This window comes from Aythya ferina (assembly GCF_964211825.1).
Source record: "Aythya ferina genome assembly, chromosome: 2".
NCBI lineage: Eukaryota > Metazoa > Chordata > Aves > Anseriformes > Anatidae > Aythya > Aythya ferina.
Window position 1 is genome coordinate 38505845 of NC_140297.1, and position 21605 is coordinate 38527449.

Sequence of the window (21605 nt, forward strand, 5' to 3'; positions counted from 1 at the left end):
AAGACCTTCAAAATAAATGTAAATAGTAATAGAATGCATATTAACTGCTGTGTCCTTAAGTACCACAGACTTTGGATATATTCAATGGAAATACTTCACGTCTTCTACAAAATACATTGAAAAGATGCAACCATGAGATTCTACTAAAGGGACATACAACACAGACTCCTGATGGCTCTTGAACAGAAGGCCTTCTTTGCCCTTTTTCACTACTACATTTCCCCATAGCCCCACACACCGTCCACGTGCCCAAATCTGTCATACAATTTGTTAGAGACCCTCAGACACGCACCTCGAGCCAGCCAGCAATTGGCCACTGCCCCAAAGCTCATCTTTAACACTGTAGCCAGTTTTCTTTATCTTGACCTTGCTCATGTTTTTACTTCTACCGCTTGTTTCTTCATTATCTCTAATCCAGGGACGTGTGAAACAGCGCAGAGACACCTGCAAATTCCTTTCCCACATTCTACTATACATCAGGCCTGGAATTTCTCATCTATAATGCACTGGCTATTGGTTGTCCTGAGAGTTAGGCTAGGACAACCTCAGTTTCAAAGGATGAGCAAAAAGGAAGGAAAATAAATAAATAAAGAAAAAGACCATAAATAAATAAATAAAAAGACCACCTTCATGTTTCAGGATACTGTGGGGAACGGGAAAGTATTCCTTGCTTTCACAAGCGCTGTTACAGCAGTTCAATACACGAACAAATAAAAACACTAAAGTGAAAAACCCAAACCTGTTTGTGAATACAAACAGCAATGATTCAGAAAATCTTTTTGTAGAAGAAATTCAAGGGAGATAATACTAGTTAGAAAGTCAATGTCATTTGATCATTGCCATATTTTCAAAGCTGTGCCCAGAAACTAATTAATCTCTACAATCTCTTAGTCTGGTAGGTGACCTATTATCTCCCTCTCATAGAAAAGATAACAGGAACTCAAGGGGTACATCTAAAAGTTCAAAAGCACACCAACAGTGCGATTGTTCCAGAATCAAATGAACTTCCAGCCTTTCTAATTCAAAAGAGAAAATGAAACAAAAAAACCTCCTTATTAATAACAGCATAGATATGATCATAGGTATTTCAGTTATTTTCACTGTAGAAGTAATAAGAAACTTGAGCACTAAAACTCAAAACACAGCAAAACTGTGAAAATGAAGTATGAAATGTTAGAACTAATGCTGAGCAGAGAGATGGTATGATTAACATTAAATAAATAAATGCAACAGGCCTGCTTGGCTGATCACTTTGGAGCAGCTCCCAGTGGACTGAGGTAGAGCAGAGCTTCAGCGTAAGGGTTTAGAAATAAGAATTGATGGTAGAACAATTTCTTTACAACCCTTTGGAGACTGAAGAACCAAACCAGGAGAGAAATGAGATCTAAGCCACTTGCTAGATGTACCAGTTTAATGGAATGCACAAGATGGCCCAGAATTGAGCCCTAGATTAAATTCTAAGTTGCCTTCCCCATCAAAAGAGATCTGGAGAGGAAGCAGAAATGAAGTGAGCCGTGCGTATCAAACACAAGAAGTCTTTCACCCAGCACCTGCATATGCTGCTAGTCTCTAGCAATAAAATCTGCAAACCCAAGGAAAAGCATGAAAATACACTTCAGAGCATAAATCAGAAAAGGTTTGGCTTTTCCATGCAAAATTTGTAGCACCATTTTACCTTGCCTTATTAATAAAGAAATTGAGAATAAATCTTGATACCTATACTCTCAACTCTACGGCAATTGAGAGCTGTGTTTTTGCTCCAATCTGTCCCAAGGACTCCAATTCATGTCCCTGTGACATGGGTTCCTCTAATAAGTGGTAAACCTGGTTGTCGGAAGGTAGCCACAGCAGTCTCAGAGAGAGACAGCTGCAGTAACTTCAAAAGAGCCCATGTATTCAACTCTCCTAACAGGAGTAAGAGTTGTAGTCGTATTTTACTGAGGAACGCGTGTAGAGTTCATATCCTTACTCCCTAAAGTTTTAGTTTAAACGAGAAAGAAAATGGCCAAAAAAAGGAGGAAAAAAAGAAAAAAAAAAAAAAGAAAAAAAAAAAAGAAAACTCCCTAAAGTAGAAGATGCTGTTGAGTTTTCTAGACTCTAATGCTCTAATGCAAACTGTATCTCAAAGTTTCTTTGCTGATATATTTTCAAGCCATTAAATATGCTTGCACAAGAGAAATAGCGCGCTTGGTATTTTTGCAGTTCACAGAATATCAGTGTTCTACACAAATAAGAGCAATTTCCTAGTATACAAAATGCAAGATAAATAAGAAAAAAAAAAAAAAAGTAAATTCTAAGTGAAGATGATGACTCTGAGTCTTCCATGCTTAAATTAGGCTTTGGAGATGCCGCGCATTGAGCACAGCAGCTTACATATTCTCTAACAAATCCTCCATACCTACACAAAACAGAATACTGCTAATGACAGTGACAGAAAACGATAACTAATCTTGTTTCCACTTTGAGTCATTTTTCTGTGGTTAATAAATTATATCCATAACAGTGTTAATAAGTTATGGTACGGTGTCACTGCATTAGTCGCATTTGCGATGAAGCGCTTCATATGGCATTACCTATGCCCATGGAAGTACATAAGAGGAGAGACCACTGCTCCTCTCTCACAAGGGTGTAATGCTGGCATTCTGACAAACGCTCTAAGGAAAAATTGCCCTCTACCTTCTGCTTTGCTCTTACTTCTCACCTCTGTTACGGCAGCACAGTATTGTGGGCAATTCACGAACTTGAATATATTTAACAAAACACAGACACTTTAAATCAGTCTCCTTTGCACAGGAGCAATATACAATTAGTTATTATTTCTGCAAATATGGGAAACATTCATATCAATTGAGTCACTTGAAAAGGCACTATCAGACCAACATGTCTTTCCTCTTGCTCATGGAGGAAAGCTGAAAGATTTAGACCAACCGATGGGATCTTGACCAACCACTTCTTCTTCCAAAAGTTAAGATTAAATAAACACATTTTAATCTTAATGTGATATGGTCTTTAAAGAAACTGACTACAAAAAGAAAAGCAGAAGCTATTTAAATTCCCAAGCAACCTGACCACTGCAGCACCAGTGAAGATAAACAGATGACAAAAGTACTTAGCATGCTTTAAACAACAGAAAAAAAAAATATCTCATGGTTTTAAATATATTCTTTTATATTAAAAAAAAAAAAAAAGTGAAAAACAGCAAAAACAGCAAACAAACAGCCTCAAATCAGAGTTCTGTAATCTGGGGTTTTGGTAATCTCAGGAGCTGTTTTTGAGGACTGACATTAGGCAAGATTTTTGTCCATTAAAATTATGATGTAAAAATTCAGTACTGTTTTTAAAAAAATCTTTTAAAAACAGTAATTGCTGAAATTTCTCCAGTACTATGGAGAATGAATACAATGAAGTATTTCTTTCAAAAACTGTTTTCCTGCTTTGCCACTTCATCATCTACGTATATACACAAGTTGCTATGTGAAACACTAATCCCAATTATAAATGAAATGTTCCATCTTTATACAATTTACTGGCTTTCCATCACTATCAAGTAAAAACTAGCACTGTTGGACTAAAATGGAGAATAGTCCCAAATTATCCGCAGCCTCCACAAGCCAGCAGTGCAAAAGCTCACATGCCTTTATAGTAGGTATGCACAAGATAACTTTGCAGACGTATTACTAGAATGGTTTGCAACCAGTGAAGATAATTTTGATTATTTCCACTTCAAAACTTCCTATATTGAAGCCACATCACTGAAAACAATCTAACCATAGGGGAAAAAAAGTGATGGGAAAACAGACTGCTAATATATCCACTGGAAAGACAGAGAGAGAGAGAGAGAGCAAGCAAGTAGTTCTCTATAGATTAAATGATGTCTTTCAGAGACAAAAACTCCAATATTCTGAGCAAGAGAAATAAAATTCCTATAAAAATATCTCAACTTCCTTAACTTCCTTTTTCTTCTCCCTATCACAATTAGCATCATTTATTTGTACACTGAATTTCTGTCTCCACTGTGCCACAGCAAAATACAATTTAAAATCTAAAACGTAACAATATATATGAAGTTCCCACCAGAACACCGGCGGACTCCATACTGCATAGAAAAATAAGTTGCTCCCTCCCAGTAATTCGAAAAAGGAATGACAAAAAAAGAACAATACGACTAAGGCTTCAGGAAGGCATCAATTCAATATTTAGCAATGCATAAATTGAGACTTCATTTTTGTTTAGGTATATTTTGATTAGAACTAATAAATGGCTGATTTTCCTTTGGTTGTTTGCAACAACAACACATCATCCAAAGAGCTTTATTCTTTATTCCCCTCTCATATAGCATGCCAAGGACTGTCTCATTTTATGAATTAGCATTTAAAACTACTGCAGGTTATCTAACAAGCATTCAGATTCAATAGTACTTTTGACAGCAGTAAGTAGAGAGCCTTTTAACATCTTGAACACATGTGCTTGAAAAAAGTAGTTACATCAAAGCAGTTCAAAGACTGAAGACAAAAACCAGTTAAAATCCAGTTTGCTGTGAGACAATTTTAGTGTGGTGTAAACAACCTTTCACAACTCCCCATGGGAAACGTTGTAAGACTACGTTCAAAATGAATCAGGCATATTTATAAAGATCATGAAGTGGTCAAATGAATTTACATTTTTGGCAGATTCACTCCACGGATACTACTTGCTGCAGTCTGTAGAAATCTCAAATCTCACATCAGTGTTGCCTGTAGTGCTTTATTATTTATTACATTTTATGCTAAGTACCTGTGAAAGGGGACATTCCTTGGCCAATGAACTCTGGTTCATATCCTTCAGTAAGTCCTTCAGAGCATTTCTTACTGTTGTGTGAGACCATTGTTCAGGAGGCAAGTCTTCTAGTTTAGGGCAACTATTTGAAACACAGATTAGAAAAGGGATTATTACAAGATTGCATCCTGCTGCAGAACATTCCTTTAAGACAGACAGATTTCATTTTGCGCATCAAGCAGATGCATCTGGAGATTGCTCTCGGTCTCCTGATTGTTCCGATTAGTTAATTACTTTATACAACACATCTGCTGTATTGATGCATGAATTATACATCAGCTGCATGTGGCGACTATTTTTTCATGTTACTTCTACCTTCCTGCTCTGATGCGCTTGGTAAAACAATTTAAGGTGTAATGCTTTCTCACGACTGATCATGAAAAGCATTAATATATTAACCATTTTTTTTCTTTTTTGTTACCGTGAAATGTAAGAACCTAGACAGCAACAATAAGTGTGAGCAAGTCATTCTTTTACAAAATGCACACAGATGGTACTGTTCATGATATGCAAAAATATTTTTCTCTTAAGTAAACTTTATGTAAAATGCCTTCTTGTAATGCATCATTTAATTGACTAAAATGCAATATAGTTTTAATGAGATATCCAAAGAAAATCTATGTATCAGAGCTATAAAAGTTTTCTGCAATAGTATGCTGTAAGTTAAAGAAGAATTAGGGTAACTAAAAAGGAATTTAGATAAGCCTTTGTACTTTGAGCACACAGCACAGCGGGAATTAAATACAAGCAATATTAACCATGAGAGCTGACAAATAACAGTTCACTTCCCAGAACTGGTATGCAACTTACCTGTGTAACTGGATTTTCAGTGTGACCACATGATACACGTCTTGCAGCATGTCTGCTACTGTAGCATCAGGGGCATCTGTCACATAGGAGAGTGGAACTGGATTCCACTTCCCAACCTGGATAAGCCCTGTGGGATATGTACATATATATCTATATATTATTATTTTTTTTTTTTTTGGAAGAGGAGGGAGGGCAAGGAGGACAAAACCAAAAAAGTAATGTACCTGCTAATTCCTAGGGGCAAAAAAAAAATGACCAATTTTAACAAGATTGGCACTTTTGTTTCTAGCTTCTTAAATCTGACATGATAAAACGACAGTCCCCCTACCCCCCCCCCAAAAAAAAAAAAAAAAAGGAAAAAAACAGACAAACAAACAAAAAAGCAACACCTACTCACACATCACCAAGGGCATTCTTTATATGTATTGTGAAATTATACAAATGCATTATAATAGAGATTTTTTAATACACATAGAAGCATATTTTCCTCAAGTTATGATTAATTCAATAGGATGTAATATAGTAGTTACCCTTCTTAACAAATTATAAAGGATTTTGTAATGCAAGGACTGAGTTAAAAAAAATACTTTGCAGTCTCTAAAAGCATCGGGAACAAAATAAAAGAAACAGAGCTGGATATTCAGTCATAAATGCAAGTTGACTCTCAACAGTCCATCTGCTCAAATATGCTTTACACTTCCTTGTGGATCCTCAGTGGAGCAGATTATTAAGGTCAATAAGCATACTAATGATTCAGTTGAAGTCTTTTTTTCTTAAAAAAAAAAATAAAATAAAATAAAGAAAAAAGTGTCTACCTCAACATTCCACATGAACAAAACATGCGCTAACAAAAATACACTAAGGAAAAAAAAAGCAACAGAGACAGAATTTGAAAGAAGTTTAAGAAGTGAAATCCGCATCTCATTCCTGAAAGAAATCCTGCCCCTCCCCCAGGACCCCCCAAACAAGCACAATTCATTGTACAATTTCCCAGCATTATTTACCTTTTGCTTGGGCAGCAGAGCTGTGAGAATATCCGAGTGATAGCAATGCCATTTCAATCAGTTGGTTGAAAAGCATGTCCTTCCTCACCAGCACAAATTCTGCATGCTCCTCCTTAGAATCATACTCAATGGCATTTTCATAATGTTCCACTACACAGAAAACTGGAAGCATACTTCCTGTTAAAAAAAATAAATTTTACGTATTAAACTGGAGTTATAGTAGAGTAGGTGGGTCTACAAAGCATTATGTAAATAAAACCTGTATGAACAGGCAGACGAGGCATCAGGAATCATCACAAATATTTGATAAACATATTCCCTGAGTCCTTTCCCTTCGCTCTCCCCGAAAAAGAGAAAGTTCTGCAAAACACCCCTCTCTATGAAAAGCAGAAATGCAAATTTACCTTCCTTGATGGGGTACAGATGAAAGAATTACCTGCTATAGAAATCACAAGGTTGACTGAAGAGAAGTTGATTCTCTCTGTCCTGCCTGATTTGTTGTGAGTAGCAGGCAGCACGAGAACCTAAATACACACTGCAGATGTCTTCAGTGTATGCCATTTTAGTACCAGCCACATAATTTTGTTCGTTAACATTAAAACTTTCTCGGTTCTGCCAAAAATATTTCATTACCTTCAGCATCAACAACAAATCACCTCGCATGTTATACATTTGCTCTGAAAAGGGCACACAAGGAATCAAGGCAAAAGTTAACACTAATTCATGCCTCATTCATTGAGTGCACTTGAGCACTGCTTTCACTCACATCTTTAAGAAACAAACTGTGATTTCAATTCAGTTTTGAGTAGTGTACCTGCAGCCGGGGCTTTCTTTTTGTTGCCTCATGCACTTACATTCAACATTCCTGATGTTCACTGCTATTTCGGTATGCCTGAAACTAATTACTAATTTCTAGTTTTGTAGCATTTCACAACAGACCCTTCCCTCTGCCGCGCAGAATACTGAGCAAACCACCTCTTTCCCTTCCTTTTGGATTTTATTTTATTCTTTTAATTCCTTTTTGACAGCAGACAGGAAAATTAACGAACAGCCCAGGCTTTTTTGGGGAAATCATCCCGGCCGGCAGCCGGGTTTCCAGACGCTGAGAGAACCCCTCCCAGCCTGCCAGAGGCACCTCACCCCTCAGCCTTCTGCCCCAGCCCTGTCCCAGGTTAGGATCTCCCGGCGACAGAAAGCCAAAGGGTTAAAAGCAGATGTACTGAACCGCCTTATGGCAGCCTGCCAGAGGGGTATCATCTTTAGCATAAATGATGACAAGGGTTATTTTAACAGGGCACCCAGGAACTCCAATTAGTCCTACAATGTTAATGCCTCTATAACCACTGCCCTCTAGACTGACAGAGCCTCCTAACCTGCTCCGGTGCACAAGGCATCTTGCAGCTGAAAAGGAAGATTTACTGTTGACAACAGAAATGTTTTAAGATCACGTCCGCTGACTTGTACCATAACATCTAGCAAGAAATCACAGTAAAAAAGATACCTTTTAAGCTTGTATATTTAAACTACATCTGTTCACCAGAGAGTCAATCTCTGGCAAACAAACCCCTTCAGGCTCGCTTGGAAAAGCTCACAAACTCACTCCAGTTTGCCCAATAGGCTCAGCATGAAAGACAAGACTAAAAGCTTGCCAATATTTATGTAGTGCAGGAAGGAGCTTTTTCTTTTTTTTTTTTTTTTTTCCTTTGTGTGTGTGTGTATGTGTGTGTGTGTGTGTGTGTGTGTGTTTGTGTCTTGTTTTTTTATATCTCAGCGAGACTGGTCAGGAAGGGAGAGAAGACCAAAGCAAGAGCAGTACGTGCAAACTGGTGATTTCTTCATTGGTTTTAATTAAGCTGTGGAGAGCTTTCCAACACACACACACACACACACTTCATCTGCAGAAAGGTTTTGGCTGTTTCTCCCCCCCTTCCTTTCACACTCTTACAATTGATGTTTCACCTGCTACCATCTGACTGAAAGAAAGAGCTCAAAATTCTTAAGTGGTTTCACTGCTAATACCTGAAGATGAAATGTAAACAAAGCTTCATTTTAGCAAACAGTGCATATACACTCAAAAACAGCCAAGACAGATTTGTCTTTCTCCTTATCAGTTCCTACAAATCAGGTTATGATCAGACACAAAACTAGCAATGCACAGGTACTGCATTGCATGTCAGCACAGTTTTTGAGAGGTATGCGGTCTCAGGAGTTACAACATTCTGAAAAATGTAGTACTTTAAACAAAACAGGAGACGCTCCTGGACAAATTTTGATGTCCAGAGTAGCTTAGCAAAGGTGGATCCTGGTACTGTGACACAAGTATCATCTGACTACAAATCAAGCTACTAAATCTTTTAGCAAACTGTCACTAGTGTCCTTCTGTTAATGTGAAAAATGTTGTACAGGAGAGCACAACCTCAGCTGGCTGATCTCTCCTGCTAGTGCTTGGCAAGACCTCCAAGTGCAGCAACTCCATAACCTTCTAGTATTAAAGGGGAGAGCACTGGTCAGTGCTCGCTGCTAAAAATACAGCATGATTTAAACCTGAAGGCAGTGTTAGAGCTTTTGCTGAAGGTTTACGAGTCTGTGTAAACAGCACGTCTGCCATAAGGAGCAGTGAAGTCTGTAGAATCCTTGTCTAAAACTGTCCTGGCATTAAAGTTTGCTGTGCAAATATCACATAATACCAGAGACAGCTGAAATCTCCTATTTAGGAATTTATGGAACTTATATGTTTGCAGGCGTCAGAAAGTCCTTTTTATATAGCCCCACTGCTTCACTGTACAATATTAATGCACTCTGCTTGAAAAGCCGTAATAAATTATATTTTTAATGCTCTTACCCTGGCTTTCTTAAGATGCATACATTCTTGGCAAACAATCAATAAATAGGGTAATCATGAGCAGAGGCCAAAGAATTTGCTGAAGTGCTGTTTTTCCATTTTTAATAGATAAAGATCTAACAATACGGACTGCTGTGTCTGTTCATTTCAGGATCAATATATTCTTTGTTTTCGCCAAACCGAGGAAAAAATAAATGATTGTACGATAAATGTTATGCATCAGACACAATGAAATTCCTCTGCCTTCTAACTTTGTGCGTTTAATAGTCTTGGTTGGATTTTGCACTTTGCTTAGCAAATGCAAGAAAAATCTGGATTACAAACATATACTGATTATACTGAGAAAAGTAGAGGCTGTTTTAATACAAATGCCAAATTACATACAACATCTTTTTATTTAAATTAGCAAGCCTGCAGAACATGGTAAAAAAGGTTTCTATATTATGGTATGTAAAATTTATAGATTATTGTCCATTGAAAGTATTTTTAATGCAAACAAAAGCCATCTATATACAAACATCAGTGATTCTAAATGTGCCTTTTCCTTGTGTAAATGTCTAATTACAGCAAACCAGCCACTGAAAAATATGACACCCAAGTTGTTCATTGTTCAATAATGAATTGTACTTAAGAAAATAAACTGCGAAGATTGACATCATAAATGACTTTTCCAATGTGATACCTAAAGATTTATACACTCTCCTTTCAACCAACTTGCAACTGTTATGGAAATAGTGCTGCCCTTCCAAGCTTGGACCATCATTAAGAGGAAAGGCGAGAATTTGTTTCAGGGGTTCGGTATTTGCTCTTACATATTTTTGCGTTTCTGAGACCAACACTTCCTCAAAGAATTAATGCATTATATTACTTCTATTTCAATGTAGGAATTTGTTTTAATCAGGGCAGCTAGCCTTTACCTTAACAAAAATCAGACTCCACCCTGTAAAGCAAGATGCTCCACCCAAGCATGAAGCTTACATTTCCCAAATGTGATTTATATCAGAGTTGGGAATATACAGTATTTTAGAATGGAGATTTAATCCTGAAATATAAATGAAGTAGAGTCTGCAAAAGTATGCTTCTTCCCCCCCCCCCCCCCAATATTATAATTCATATTTCTCAAATGCAGAATTAACAAAAGTGTTACCTTTTCTAATATTAGTTTTCATCAGGTGTCCAGAGTGTTTTAAAGGCACTCCTTGCATTTTAGCTCCTGTACTTCCAAGTCTTCCTCTTCCTAATGGGCTCCCATTCTGTTCCAAGCGCGCAATTTTGGCTGGTGGACCCTTCGGATCGCTTACATTGTTAGACATTTCTGAATGTTCTTTCCCCTGAGTTGCCTCGTTCAAATGATCCATACTCAGTCCCGCCTCTAAAGATCACCTGCCATGATTCAAAAAAAAAATATATATGTTGTACACGTGTGCGCATATGTATACGTACACAGCCTGCACATGTACAGAGATATATATGTATCATAAGCTCATAAAGAAGAACAAATAACTATTTTAACTAGGAGAAGATGCCTTTTTTAAAAGATACAAACTTATTCTCCAAAAATGACCCCATACCCCAGTTTACAGAGGGATAGCATCGTAATCTGATGGAATTATTTTTTTAAAAAGCCAACTAGAGTACCCCTTAAAAAAAAATAATCTTCATAGTTATTATAAATCTGAGAGGTACTAAGACTCTTATAAATGATGATGTTTGTCAAGGTATGTACTCCAACACAGCTATTGTTACAAATCTCACAGAAGGGGCTGTTATTAAACCTGGGTGTTTTTATTGTGTTAAAGAGAGAAAGAGAGAAGGGGAGAGACAGGCAGAGAGAGAAAGAAAAAGATTCTCCTGAAACTATTCTCAGTCTACTTGATAAAAAATGGATGCACAACAATAGAGGGATTGTTAAAACTTTAGCTGAGGAAGCAACAGATTTATTAGTGAAGTAGAAGACTGGCCATTCACAATTTCTCCCGACACCTTGAGAATAAAAATTAGAAGAGAATTTGACAATTTAACATTCAACTTCAGAAAGCAGTGGCGGGAGGTGGTTGCTTTTGAGTCGCCCAACTGATTTTATACAGAAAGTTTATCAACTTTTGCAAAGTTCAAGATAAGCATATGAAAATTTAAAGGTGTTAAGCCTTAACGGTTAAAGAGTAATTTGTTTTCTTTAAAAAAAAATAGAAGAAGGAGAAGGAAGAAAACCAGCATCTCACAAAACACAATGCTGAAAAAAAAAATCACAATTTTGACAAGACATTTGAAACCCTTAAAAATAAAGAATCCCTTGGTGATGCAAAGCAAAGTTACACACTGGCACAGCTACGTGAAACCAAAAAACGGAAGTAATTTCAATAGCAAATTAAGAAAAGGTATTTGTTAGCATGCTTATATTTCCCTTTTTATAAACTTTTGAAACCTCAGTCCATGAATAACAATTCCAGTGAAATCATTAAAAATCCCCCAAGCCTAGAACATAACGGAGTAAATTTCAAGGATTTTTGTCACTCGTCAGAATCAATTTTACCAAGTAGAAAGGCAATCAGTTGCTGAGAACAGAGACATCTTTCTGGTTATGATTTCATTCATCAATACTGTTATGATTGTTAGGGATTTTACCCTACCTTTCTCTGACGGAGAAAAGGTGTGACTACACTCACAATTATGTTATGCATATAAGATAATCACTAAGGACAGGTGACTAGACATTAATTTATGAACTAGTATTTACATTACCGAGCACAAATAGTAATACTGGGGAAGTCATATTTAGAAAGACTGGTGCGAATCTGATAATTGCTACTTTCTTTCAGTTGCCTAGTAATTCAACACATTTTCTGCACAATTCATAGCAAAGCTATTAAAGTCTAAATATCTTGGGATTTTATTTATTTTTTTTTATATACTACTCTATGTCATTGGTATATACATCAATTCTGTAAACTATTTTTTTCTCCCGTGAACACTGCGCTGTTTTTCCGGATATGGTGAAGAAAGAGGTAATGTATTAATGTGAATGTTTACGAGCAACCTAAAGAATGCCAGCGAATAGCTAAAGTTTAGAAAATCATTTTTCCTTATGCTGCAAGGTGACATGCTAAGGTTTCCCGTTCATCTTGATCCCATCTGTTTTAGGTCGTGTCTCTCATTAATGGTAAACATGCCTATTTTAGCCACTTTCTGAAGAGAGTATTTTTTTTTTCCTTTTACTGTGTTAACTGCAGTCTAAGGAAAGAATTACAGTCTCAAACCGTTAACATCTTCCGATGTTTCTGACGATGCTAACGTGCTATAGGGCTGCTTTTCTGAGACTGCCCTCTCTCAAGAATAAGGGAATTAAAAAATAAATAAATAAAGGGAGGGGGTGTTAAATAATAATAAAGAAGCCTTGAACGAGAAAATCCTCATCACTTTTGGCAACTTCGGAAGCACTCTAATGCACCAAGGCTCTTTGCTACAAAAAGTATCTAGTCATCATGAGTCAGAATGGCACTACATCATGTACAGTGCATAAAAGTGATAGATCACAGCTCAGTTAATACCCTGACTACAACCAAAACACCAAATGGGTCATTTTCGCTTGGCCTTAGAATACCCACCCATCGGCATCCTCTCCCCGCTTAGTCATCTTGTAAAAAGCTTTATGTTACAAAGCAAAATTACATGCACATAAAACACCTAATTTACTCATTTAAACTCCATGCCCAAGGCTAAAGTTCACTGAAACCTCAGCCTGGAATAGTGATGAGCAACAACCAGCGTGGCCTGCCCAGGGAGAGAGGGCTTGCAGGGAGGAGGAACTATTATCTCCTCCGCTTCCAGGCCAAGAGTTTCCCCGGGTTTCGCGTTTCGGCATCTTTCACAACTACAAGTTCTCGGCACAGGCGTTCAGAGCAGAGCCCGATTTCGAGGCACGGTTTCCCAGCGTAACGCGTACGGCCCCACCGCGCGATTTCTCAATGAGAAGCCGGTGCCGCGTCTCCTTTTGTCGCGATGGAGGAGCCCCGCCGCTATTATCTTATTTCTCCCTCTCCTCCTGAACCAGCCCCCTCCCCAGTCGTTTCCCCTCCTCTTCCCTCCCTCCCCCATAAAACCCCATAATCACATTTGCGAGAGGCTCCGCACTTATCCGTTCCATATGGCTCTGGCAATCCAGGCCAAGCTTTCGCTGTGACCTTTTAAAGAGACAAAGAAGCAAAGTACTTATCTAGAAACAGAAACACTGCAGTTTTCGGAGTGAAATTAGCAAAACCGACCCGAAACTCACCACTTCAAAACTTGACAGCATATAAATAACAAAAACAAAGGAGGTTTCCTTTGCAGCCCGAGCTCTTGAAGAGGAAGAAGTTCAAGACTGATGTTTTCTAGGTCCCCCCTTTTGGGGGGGAGAGAAGGGGGGGGGGCAGCAGACCTGAGGGCTACTTCCCCTAATATTCGCTTATTTGTCTTGTTTTCTTGTTGCTATTTTCCTCTAGGCGGGGAGGGGCAAAAATAGAGAGCGAGAAACGGAGTAGCCATGAGAGAGAGAAAAAAAAAAAAAAAAAAAGCAATGGGCAAAAAAATAAAATATCTATATTAAATATCTTTAGAGAGAGCCCGTTTTCAAGGTTTAGCAACAGAAGAAGAAGCTGGAGAGCGAATTGATCAGACAAGTGTAACGCTCGAAACGAGGAATTAAGAATAATAATAAAAAAAAATAAAGTACCAGGTTTAAATTGGGGTGGAGGGTGACTTAAGTCTAGCTATCCTTTCAAAAATAAAACCAATGCATACAGGAGCAAGTGAGAAAGGGGGGTGATTAAAAAAAAAAATCAAAGCAGGAAAAAAAAAAAAAAAAAAAGGCAGCTTTTCTATCCAGTGTGAAGAGCAGAAAGTCTACTTCTAGGTTGTCACTTACACTATTATTCTCCAATAGGCACCCAGAGGAGCAGCACACACAGAAGGAGCCCGCTCCCCTCCCCCTCCGCCAAAATACACACCGTAACAGCCCCCAAACTTTCTGCGGAAACCTCAGCCCCAGAGATCGCTACTGGAGATAAAAAAAAAAAAAAAAAAAAAAAAAAAAAAAAAAAGAGAGAGAGAGAAAAAAAAAAAGTGTCGAGAAAATTGCAGGAAAAGGCACTAAAATGCCACTTTTAATCTCGCCTTTGCGGTCCGGGGAGGAAAAAAAAAAAAAAAAAAAAAAAAAGGCAGAGAGGACCTGTCTCCTCTCATTTACCGGGGGCTGTTGTGCGAGAGAGGGGGGAGAGGGAGCGAGGAGAGGAGGGGAGAGAGAAAAAGAACAGAGGGGAGGAAGGAAACACACACAACAAGGCACACCACCACCACTACAAAAAGTGACGAGGTTTCACTCCCCCTCCGAGTCCAAAACCGGGAGAAATTGTAATAAAAAAAAAAAAAAATCACAAAAACCTCTGTATAAAAAAAAAATAAAAAAAAAATCAAAACCTCTCTGTCTTTCTGCGAAGGAAAAAATAATAAAAAATATTAAAAAAAAATCTGGTAACTCCAAGAAGAGTTACTCGCAAGGGGGCAAAAATATAAAATAGAAAGGCTGCAAAAAGCCAACAACAACAAAAACCAAACCAGCAAAAAAAAAATATTAAAAAATAATAATTGGAAAAGAATAATAATGGTAGGCTTTGGGGTTTGTTTTTTTTTGGTCTCTCTCTTTTTTGCTTTTGCTTTTTTTTTTTTTTTTAATGCTCGTTTCCCCTGGCTGGCTGAGGAGGGCTGCTATTTAGGCCGGTTTGGTGGTTGTTGCTGGATGTTACACGGCTCTGTGTCTGTGTGTGCGTGTGTGTGTATGTGTGTGTGTCCCCGGACGGAGCTGCCTGGCTCTGCTCTCTCTCTCTCTCCCCCCCTCCTCTCTCTCTCTCTCTCTCTCTCTCCCTGTTTCTGTCCCCATTAAATTATTAGTTGACTCATCACTACTCCTCCTCCTGCTGCTGCCGCCGCCGCCGTCCCCTGCTCAGAGCCTCCTCTCCGCTACCGCTCGCTGCCGCTCCTGCCGCTGCCGCTGCTTCTTCTTCCTCCTCCTCATTTTAATACAAAATAACACCGAGGCCACCGGCTCGCTTTTTTTTTTTTTTTTTTTTTTTTTTTAATAATAATACAGCCCCGAAACGGGGAGGAGGAACCCGCAGCCTCCCCGCTGCTGCCCGGAGCCCTTCCCCGGCGGCCCCGGATCATCCGACGCGTCCTGGGAGAGAGAGAGAGCGAGAGCGAGAGAGAGAGAGAGAGAGAGAGAAAGTGGCAGAGGAGGAGGAGGAGGAGGTGGTGGTGAAGGAGAGAGGCGTGGGGGAGGGGAGGCCGGGGAGCTGAGGTTGGAGGGGGGGGGAGTGGAGGGCCGGGAGAGGAGAGGTGGTGGCACCGGGGGTGGAAGGGGGGGTCCGGGCCGGGCTGGGGGGGCTCCGGGAGGTGCGCGGGGGTGGCCCGGGGGGGGGGGGGGCCGGGGGAAGAGGGCGTGCGGCTTCCGGGCGCGCACGAATTTGCAGCCAGCTGGCTGCGGGTGAGGCGGCCCTGCCTGCGCCGCGCACAATGCCCGCCGCGCCGAGCCGCGCAGGGCCGCGCAGACACCGCCGCAAGCTGCCCCCCCCCTCCTCACCCCGCAGGCGGCAGATGGGGGGCCTGCGGCTGTGTGTGTGTGGGGGGGAGCTGCTGGAGGAGGAGGAAGAGGAGGAGGAGGGGCGGGGATGAAGGCCGAACAATATCCTGCCGGCGTGGGCACGGCGCGGAGCCCCTGCCCCGCCCCGCGGAGCCTGCGCGGGCAGGTGCACGGCGGAGGGGGGGGGCTGTGGGGAGAGGGGGAGCGGAGCAAACTTCTGCCCCCTCCTCCCATCCCCGTCCCTCCCCGCTTCACCCCCGGCTCTCCTAAAAGGCTGGGAGAAGCCCCCCACTAAGCCCTGTCCCGGGAGGGGTCACCCCCGGTGCTGGTTTTTGGAGGGGGCTGAGCCGAGCCAAGCCGAGCCGTGCCGGGCCGGGCCGAGGTGCCCCGAGCGGCGGCCCCGGGCCGGGGCAGAGGGGTCCCCGCAGCGCCTCCGCCCCGCGGGACCCGCAGCCACCAGCGCAAGGCGAGGGCTGGAAGGTGGCAGCGCGCTGACAGCAGAAATAACCGGCAGCCAGCCGTAACTTCTTCCCACAATGCACTCGGAAAAACAACAACAACACGAAAAAAAAAAAAAAAAAAGAAAGAAAAAGTAACCCAACTAGCCGAACTTGAACGCAACAAGTTTGTACAGGCTGCGAGATAAGAGAAAAATTAAAGTTCTTTATTGATAAAGGGCATGGTGTTTGAAGGCGCTGTGTCTAACAAGGGGCGTTGCATCACCAACCAGAGAAATGCGAGCTGCTGCGCGGGTGGGTATAAAGCCCAAATAGTTAGGGGAGCAACTTAAAAAAAATTAGCGACCTGCACATACAAACTTGATGCAGAAGCAAAAGTAGGCAAGCGGGGAGACTGATAACAGTTGTAGAGTACGCAAAATAGCATGGCCTCTGAGCAAAGGGAAGGCAAATCAAATCTATGAAGAACAGAATTATCACTACGCGTACTACTATAAAACAAGAGGAATGTATCAGGACCGGGTAAAGAAACAGGCTGACATTCACCAAAGTAAGCACAAACAGTGTACAGAAAAAAAGAAAATGGTAATAGGGTGAAATACATGAAATATTTATCATATTCAGCAACACACAAAATAGATTATAATCTCAGAAGCAAAGAAATGCAATGCTTGAAAATGAGTACAGTGTTACATAATGCTATTATTCAGAGCAAGTGGAGGTGGAATACATAGGAAACATGAAAAGTTGTACAGATGTTGCATGTCCTGAAAAAGGTTACTAAGATCGTTACCGAGAGTGCTTAAAAGGGGAAAAAACAAAAAACACATTTCACAAAGAAAAACAAGGGAAAATGTAGATGACATCTTCCATAACATATGATCAAGGGATAACTGTCTTGCAGGTTGTTTATTTAGAAACCCATCTTTTTCCAAGACGATAGATTGAATATTATTCAGTCTCTCCAAAAAGAAAGAAAGAAAGAAAGAAAGAAAGAAAGAAAGAAAGACAGACAGAAAGAAAGAAAGAAAGAAAGAAAGAAAGAAAGAAAGAAAGAAAGAAAGAAAGAAAGGAGGAAAGAAAGAAAAAGAAAGAAAGAAAGAAAGAAAGAAAGAAAGAAAGAAAGAAAGAAAGAAAGAAAGAAAGAAAGAAAGAAGGAAAGAAAGAAAGAAAGAAAGAAAGAAAATTATTTCCCGATACATTTGAACCATTGGAGGAAAGACGGTGTTTACTAGTTGAAGTTAAACTTCATGAGCGCAATGGAAAATATCAATATTGTATCAGTTTTCATCTTTTCCTGGAAAGTCTGATGCAGTAAACTAGTAGCTAGCAAGACTGACCACTAAAGAAGAAAAACATGAAAGATGAGGGAGTTTCAGCTGGCAGCGTGCTTCCTGCAGTGCAATGGAGAAAAAGGAAGATAATTTGAGGGATGCAGTGAAGATAATTTGAGGGATGCAGAGCTGGTTAGAATAGATCTGATATTTAAAAATATGATTTGGAACAAGATTCGGGACTAAAACACCACTTTATAAGAATGATTACCAGATATGACAATAACAACCACCAAGAAAACAAAAAGATTAGAATCTGTTCTAAAATAACTTCTGCCTTGGTGTCACAAACCATTCCCTCCGTGGTCAAAAAACCCTTAAAATGTTCAGAGTAAAACAAAGTGATTAATCTAAAAAGCAGAGACAGAGAATTAAAGGAGCAGGGAGATAACAATCTGATAATACAGGAGCACAGAAGGCCTAATAATGATATTATTATGCACACTAACCAAACACTGACAAACAAATATTCTGTTAATTATATAATCATGCATATGCTTCCTATGCTTGAGATAAATGATTACGGAAAATCACTGTCTTCTTGAAGCTGCATATATGTACTAAGCCCTACAAACTCCCTGCAACATGGATTAATTTAATTTCTGTGTATCACCTATGTCTGGTAAAGTGTTTACTGCAGACTTGGGAGGTGGAGCGTGGAACCTGTGCTGTAACTAGAAAGCATGGGTAACTGAGGGCTGCTGCGTCTTGGCATATAGGCAGCAGATTTCTCTTATCAATACGCAACTACTTGGAATGAATTCAAGATACAGATATCTGATTTTCATTTGACCTATTCCAATTTGCACTTCACTGTGTCAACTTTGATATTAAAATGTTCCACTAGAAGAAAGATATTTATAATAAAAACATATATAAAGAACAGAAGATGAATAGATATTGTCATGGATACATATGCAGGCAATCATTTAAACATGCAGCAAGAGTAACATCACATTTTTCATAGCTTCTAGTCAACATTCAGCAAACAAATATACGCTTAATAAAGCTTATTAATCCTTAATAAAGTTGTTGCACTGTATTTTTTTTTTTATATATAAAATGCATTTTGTGCTAGGTTACATTGAAATAAGACAAATAGTTATAAAGTTGGACTGTGTTTCTTCACCCCCACCATGAATTAACTCTCGAGCAGCGGTCTCAGTGGCTGCAAAACAAAACAAATTCTCCAGTGTGGCATGCTGCCTTGGTGCCTTCTAAGGTCTCCATTCCAATCTTTTCTTGTTCAAAATGAATTAGGAAATACGGGCCCAAATCTTGAGGCTTGGCTCTTGTGCAATACAAACAGAAATGACCTGGCAGCAGAGTAAAACCAGCATGGCTGTGTATTCTCTTTTATCAGATTTCTTTGGGGAGATCAGGCTGATTGGGTTTTGTAAATATGTATTTCTGACAACTCTGCAGCCATTTGGGTAACTCGTCAGCTCCCGCCCGTGCTGGAGGTGATGCAGAGAAGCTGTGCAGCAGCGGGACTGTCAGGAAATTCGCTTTACTCAGAATTTGAGCAGTATTTTCCACGCTGTGAGGGACCATCTATGGCTAGTGGTAACTGCTGGACCGCAAGGCAATGAAAATACCAGTGCCTGACTTTCTGAAGGGAAACATCTATGGCCAAAAGGTGGATGGCTCCCTCGCAGTTTGTGCCTAATTTCTGCATGGGGTACACAGAAGTGTTAGGGGGAAATAGCGCCGGTAAATCCTACTGCCCTTTACTGGCCATCTGTGCAAGCCCCAGCATGGTCACCACTGCATTGTGGACTCAGTCCTGAAGCCCTCCAAATGTTGTACCTCTAACTGAAGGTGTTTCTCAGTCTCTGCTGACTGCCTTCCCCTCCGTTTTGCCCTGAACAACTGCAGGTGCCCGACCACACACAACCCACAGCTGACCTGGCTGCGGCAATTGCAACTTTCACGCGCCTCGAGCTCTTGATGCACACCGATGGGGATTGTGGCATTCACCGACGTCCCCCACACTGAGCACCGAAGTTACATACCAACCTAGATTTTTTTTGACTGCAACCTGCCCCAGCCTGGATAGTATGCCTGTCAAAAAGCAAAAGTGCTATGAAATGAAATTCATAGCACTGAAAGGCATCGCACACAAGCTGTCGTCCCCTCTCACATTTTGCATGAGCAATTTCTGCTCGTTTGTGTTCTCTCACATACAGTGTCCTGAAACAGTTACGTAAAATGGATATTTAACTTACAGGAGTCAGCTGTATTGAACTGCACTTAATTGCTTATTAAGTGAAGTAAATTATCCTTACCATATTCGCCAGAGGTGAAAAACCTACATATATGGCTACATGTAGAGCACTCATTAGTTTACGGACCCCAGATCCCTTGGAAAGTATCAGGTATCTACACAATGTCCCATGGTGCAGTATTTTGTAGTTGGATGTCTCCGCTTGCTTGCAGATATGTAAAATCATATACAAACAGACATCTCCCTATTGATTGCCTATGTGACGAGGCTCGTTTACTCCCACAAACATTTTATGCAGTGTATTTCAATGATGGAATTTTCTTTTAAAAATAGAATTGAATAGGAATATGCAAAATGAGGTTTGGGATAAAACAAATTACTTTTAGTCAAACTACTGCACCATTTTGCATAAGCACCTTTCATAGCTCTACATCTATTTTGACTAGGATGAAGGTATAACTGAAGTAAATACATACATTTGCTGATGTGGTCCCAACAGTCATTTAGGTTTGCCTCTTGCTGCCAAAAAAGTCATGGAGAGGCAAATTACTGGAAGAAGATAACAGAGAAAAAGCCAATAAAACTGTTTGGCGTGGTGGAGGAAGTGAAGGGTGAACATGACTGCTAATGAGAATAGAAAGTCTTTCACCTCTGCCTGCCACGAGGAATCCTAGCTGGTTGAAACTGCAATAGACAGGTGTCCACATTCCCATAAAAGATCGGAGCATTAATCATTCATTAATGAATATTAATGGATTAATCATATAATTCTTACTCTGTAGTTGCCCAATCTCTACCTGTTCTGCGGACAAGCTGAGTTCATTCCCTAAGTATATTATTAGCATTGCAACTTCCACAAATACTATGTGGTATTTAATATAAGCCAATATTTTTATGATTACGGATTTCAGAACTACTTCAAACAATAAGCTTCAACTTAAATAAAATAAAATAAAATAAAATAAAATAAAATAAAATAAAATAAAATAAAATAAAATAAAATAAAATAAAATAAAATAAAATAAAATAACATTTTTAGACTATATCCCTTTCTATCCATAATAGTAGACTAAATCCTTGATGAGTCACGCTTGTAATTTCCATGTGGCAGCTACAGCCAACTACTTCCACAAAAAACAACAAGCAAAAAAATGCAATAGAGTTTTATATATTAGTTTTAATGCAATTAGGCAGCTGGAAGAAAGGAGGAAAGCCAGCATCTTAGGATCAGCCTATGTTATAAATGTGTGTTTTGCAGGTTACTTATTTCCCAACTTTCTCCAAAGAAGTATAATTTTCAGGCCTATCATGTGAACATATTTAATACAAGATAAGAGAATAAGAAGAGAGAATAGTTCCTGTAAAACCCTGATCATCACAACACTAGGTAACTCATAGGAAATACATGGTCATATAATTTTTACCTGGAAGAAGAGTTGGTTGATAAGCAGTTATTTTAGGGATGTGCCTGAACAGAAGCTCTATTAATTTAATACTATGTA

General features: G+C 39.7%; 1 protein-coding gene across 11 annotated transcripts in view; it reads right to left on the reverse strand.

Moving 5' to 3' along the window:
* Positions 1-21605, reverse strand: part of SATB1 (SATB homeobox 1) — a 93436-nt gene that overhangs the window by 60207 nt on the left and 11624 nt on the right. For 5 of the 11 annotated variants that reach the window (XM_084509918.1, XM_084509927.1, XM_084509926.1 and 2 more), the window contains exons 2-5: positions 10619-10854; positions 6630-6806; positions 5626-5752; positions 4774-4897 (exon numbers count right to left, since the gene is read on the reverse strand). In XM_084509918.1, coding sequence (XP_084366044.1) covers positions 4774-4897; positions 5626-5752; positions 6630-6806; positions 10619-10829 — 639 coding nt within the window. In that variant the 5' untranslated portion in view covers positions 10830-10854. Of the gene's footprint in view, positions 1-4773; positions 4898-5625; positions 5753-6629; positions 6807-7065; positions 7173-10618; positions 10855-13076; positions 13464-13582; positions 13606-13744; positions 14128-14182; positions 14304-14374; positions 14531-21605 lie in introns of those variants that run through there. The other 6 variants (XM_084509922.1, XM_084509923.1, XM_084509920.1 and 3 more) reach the window with 6 other exon arrangements.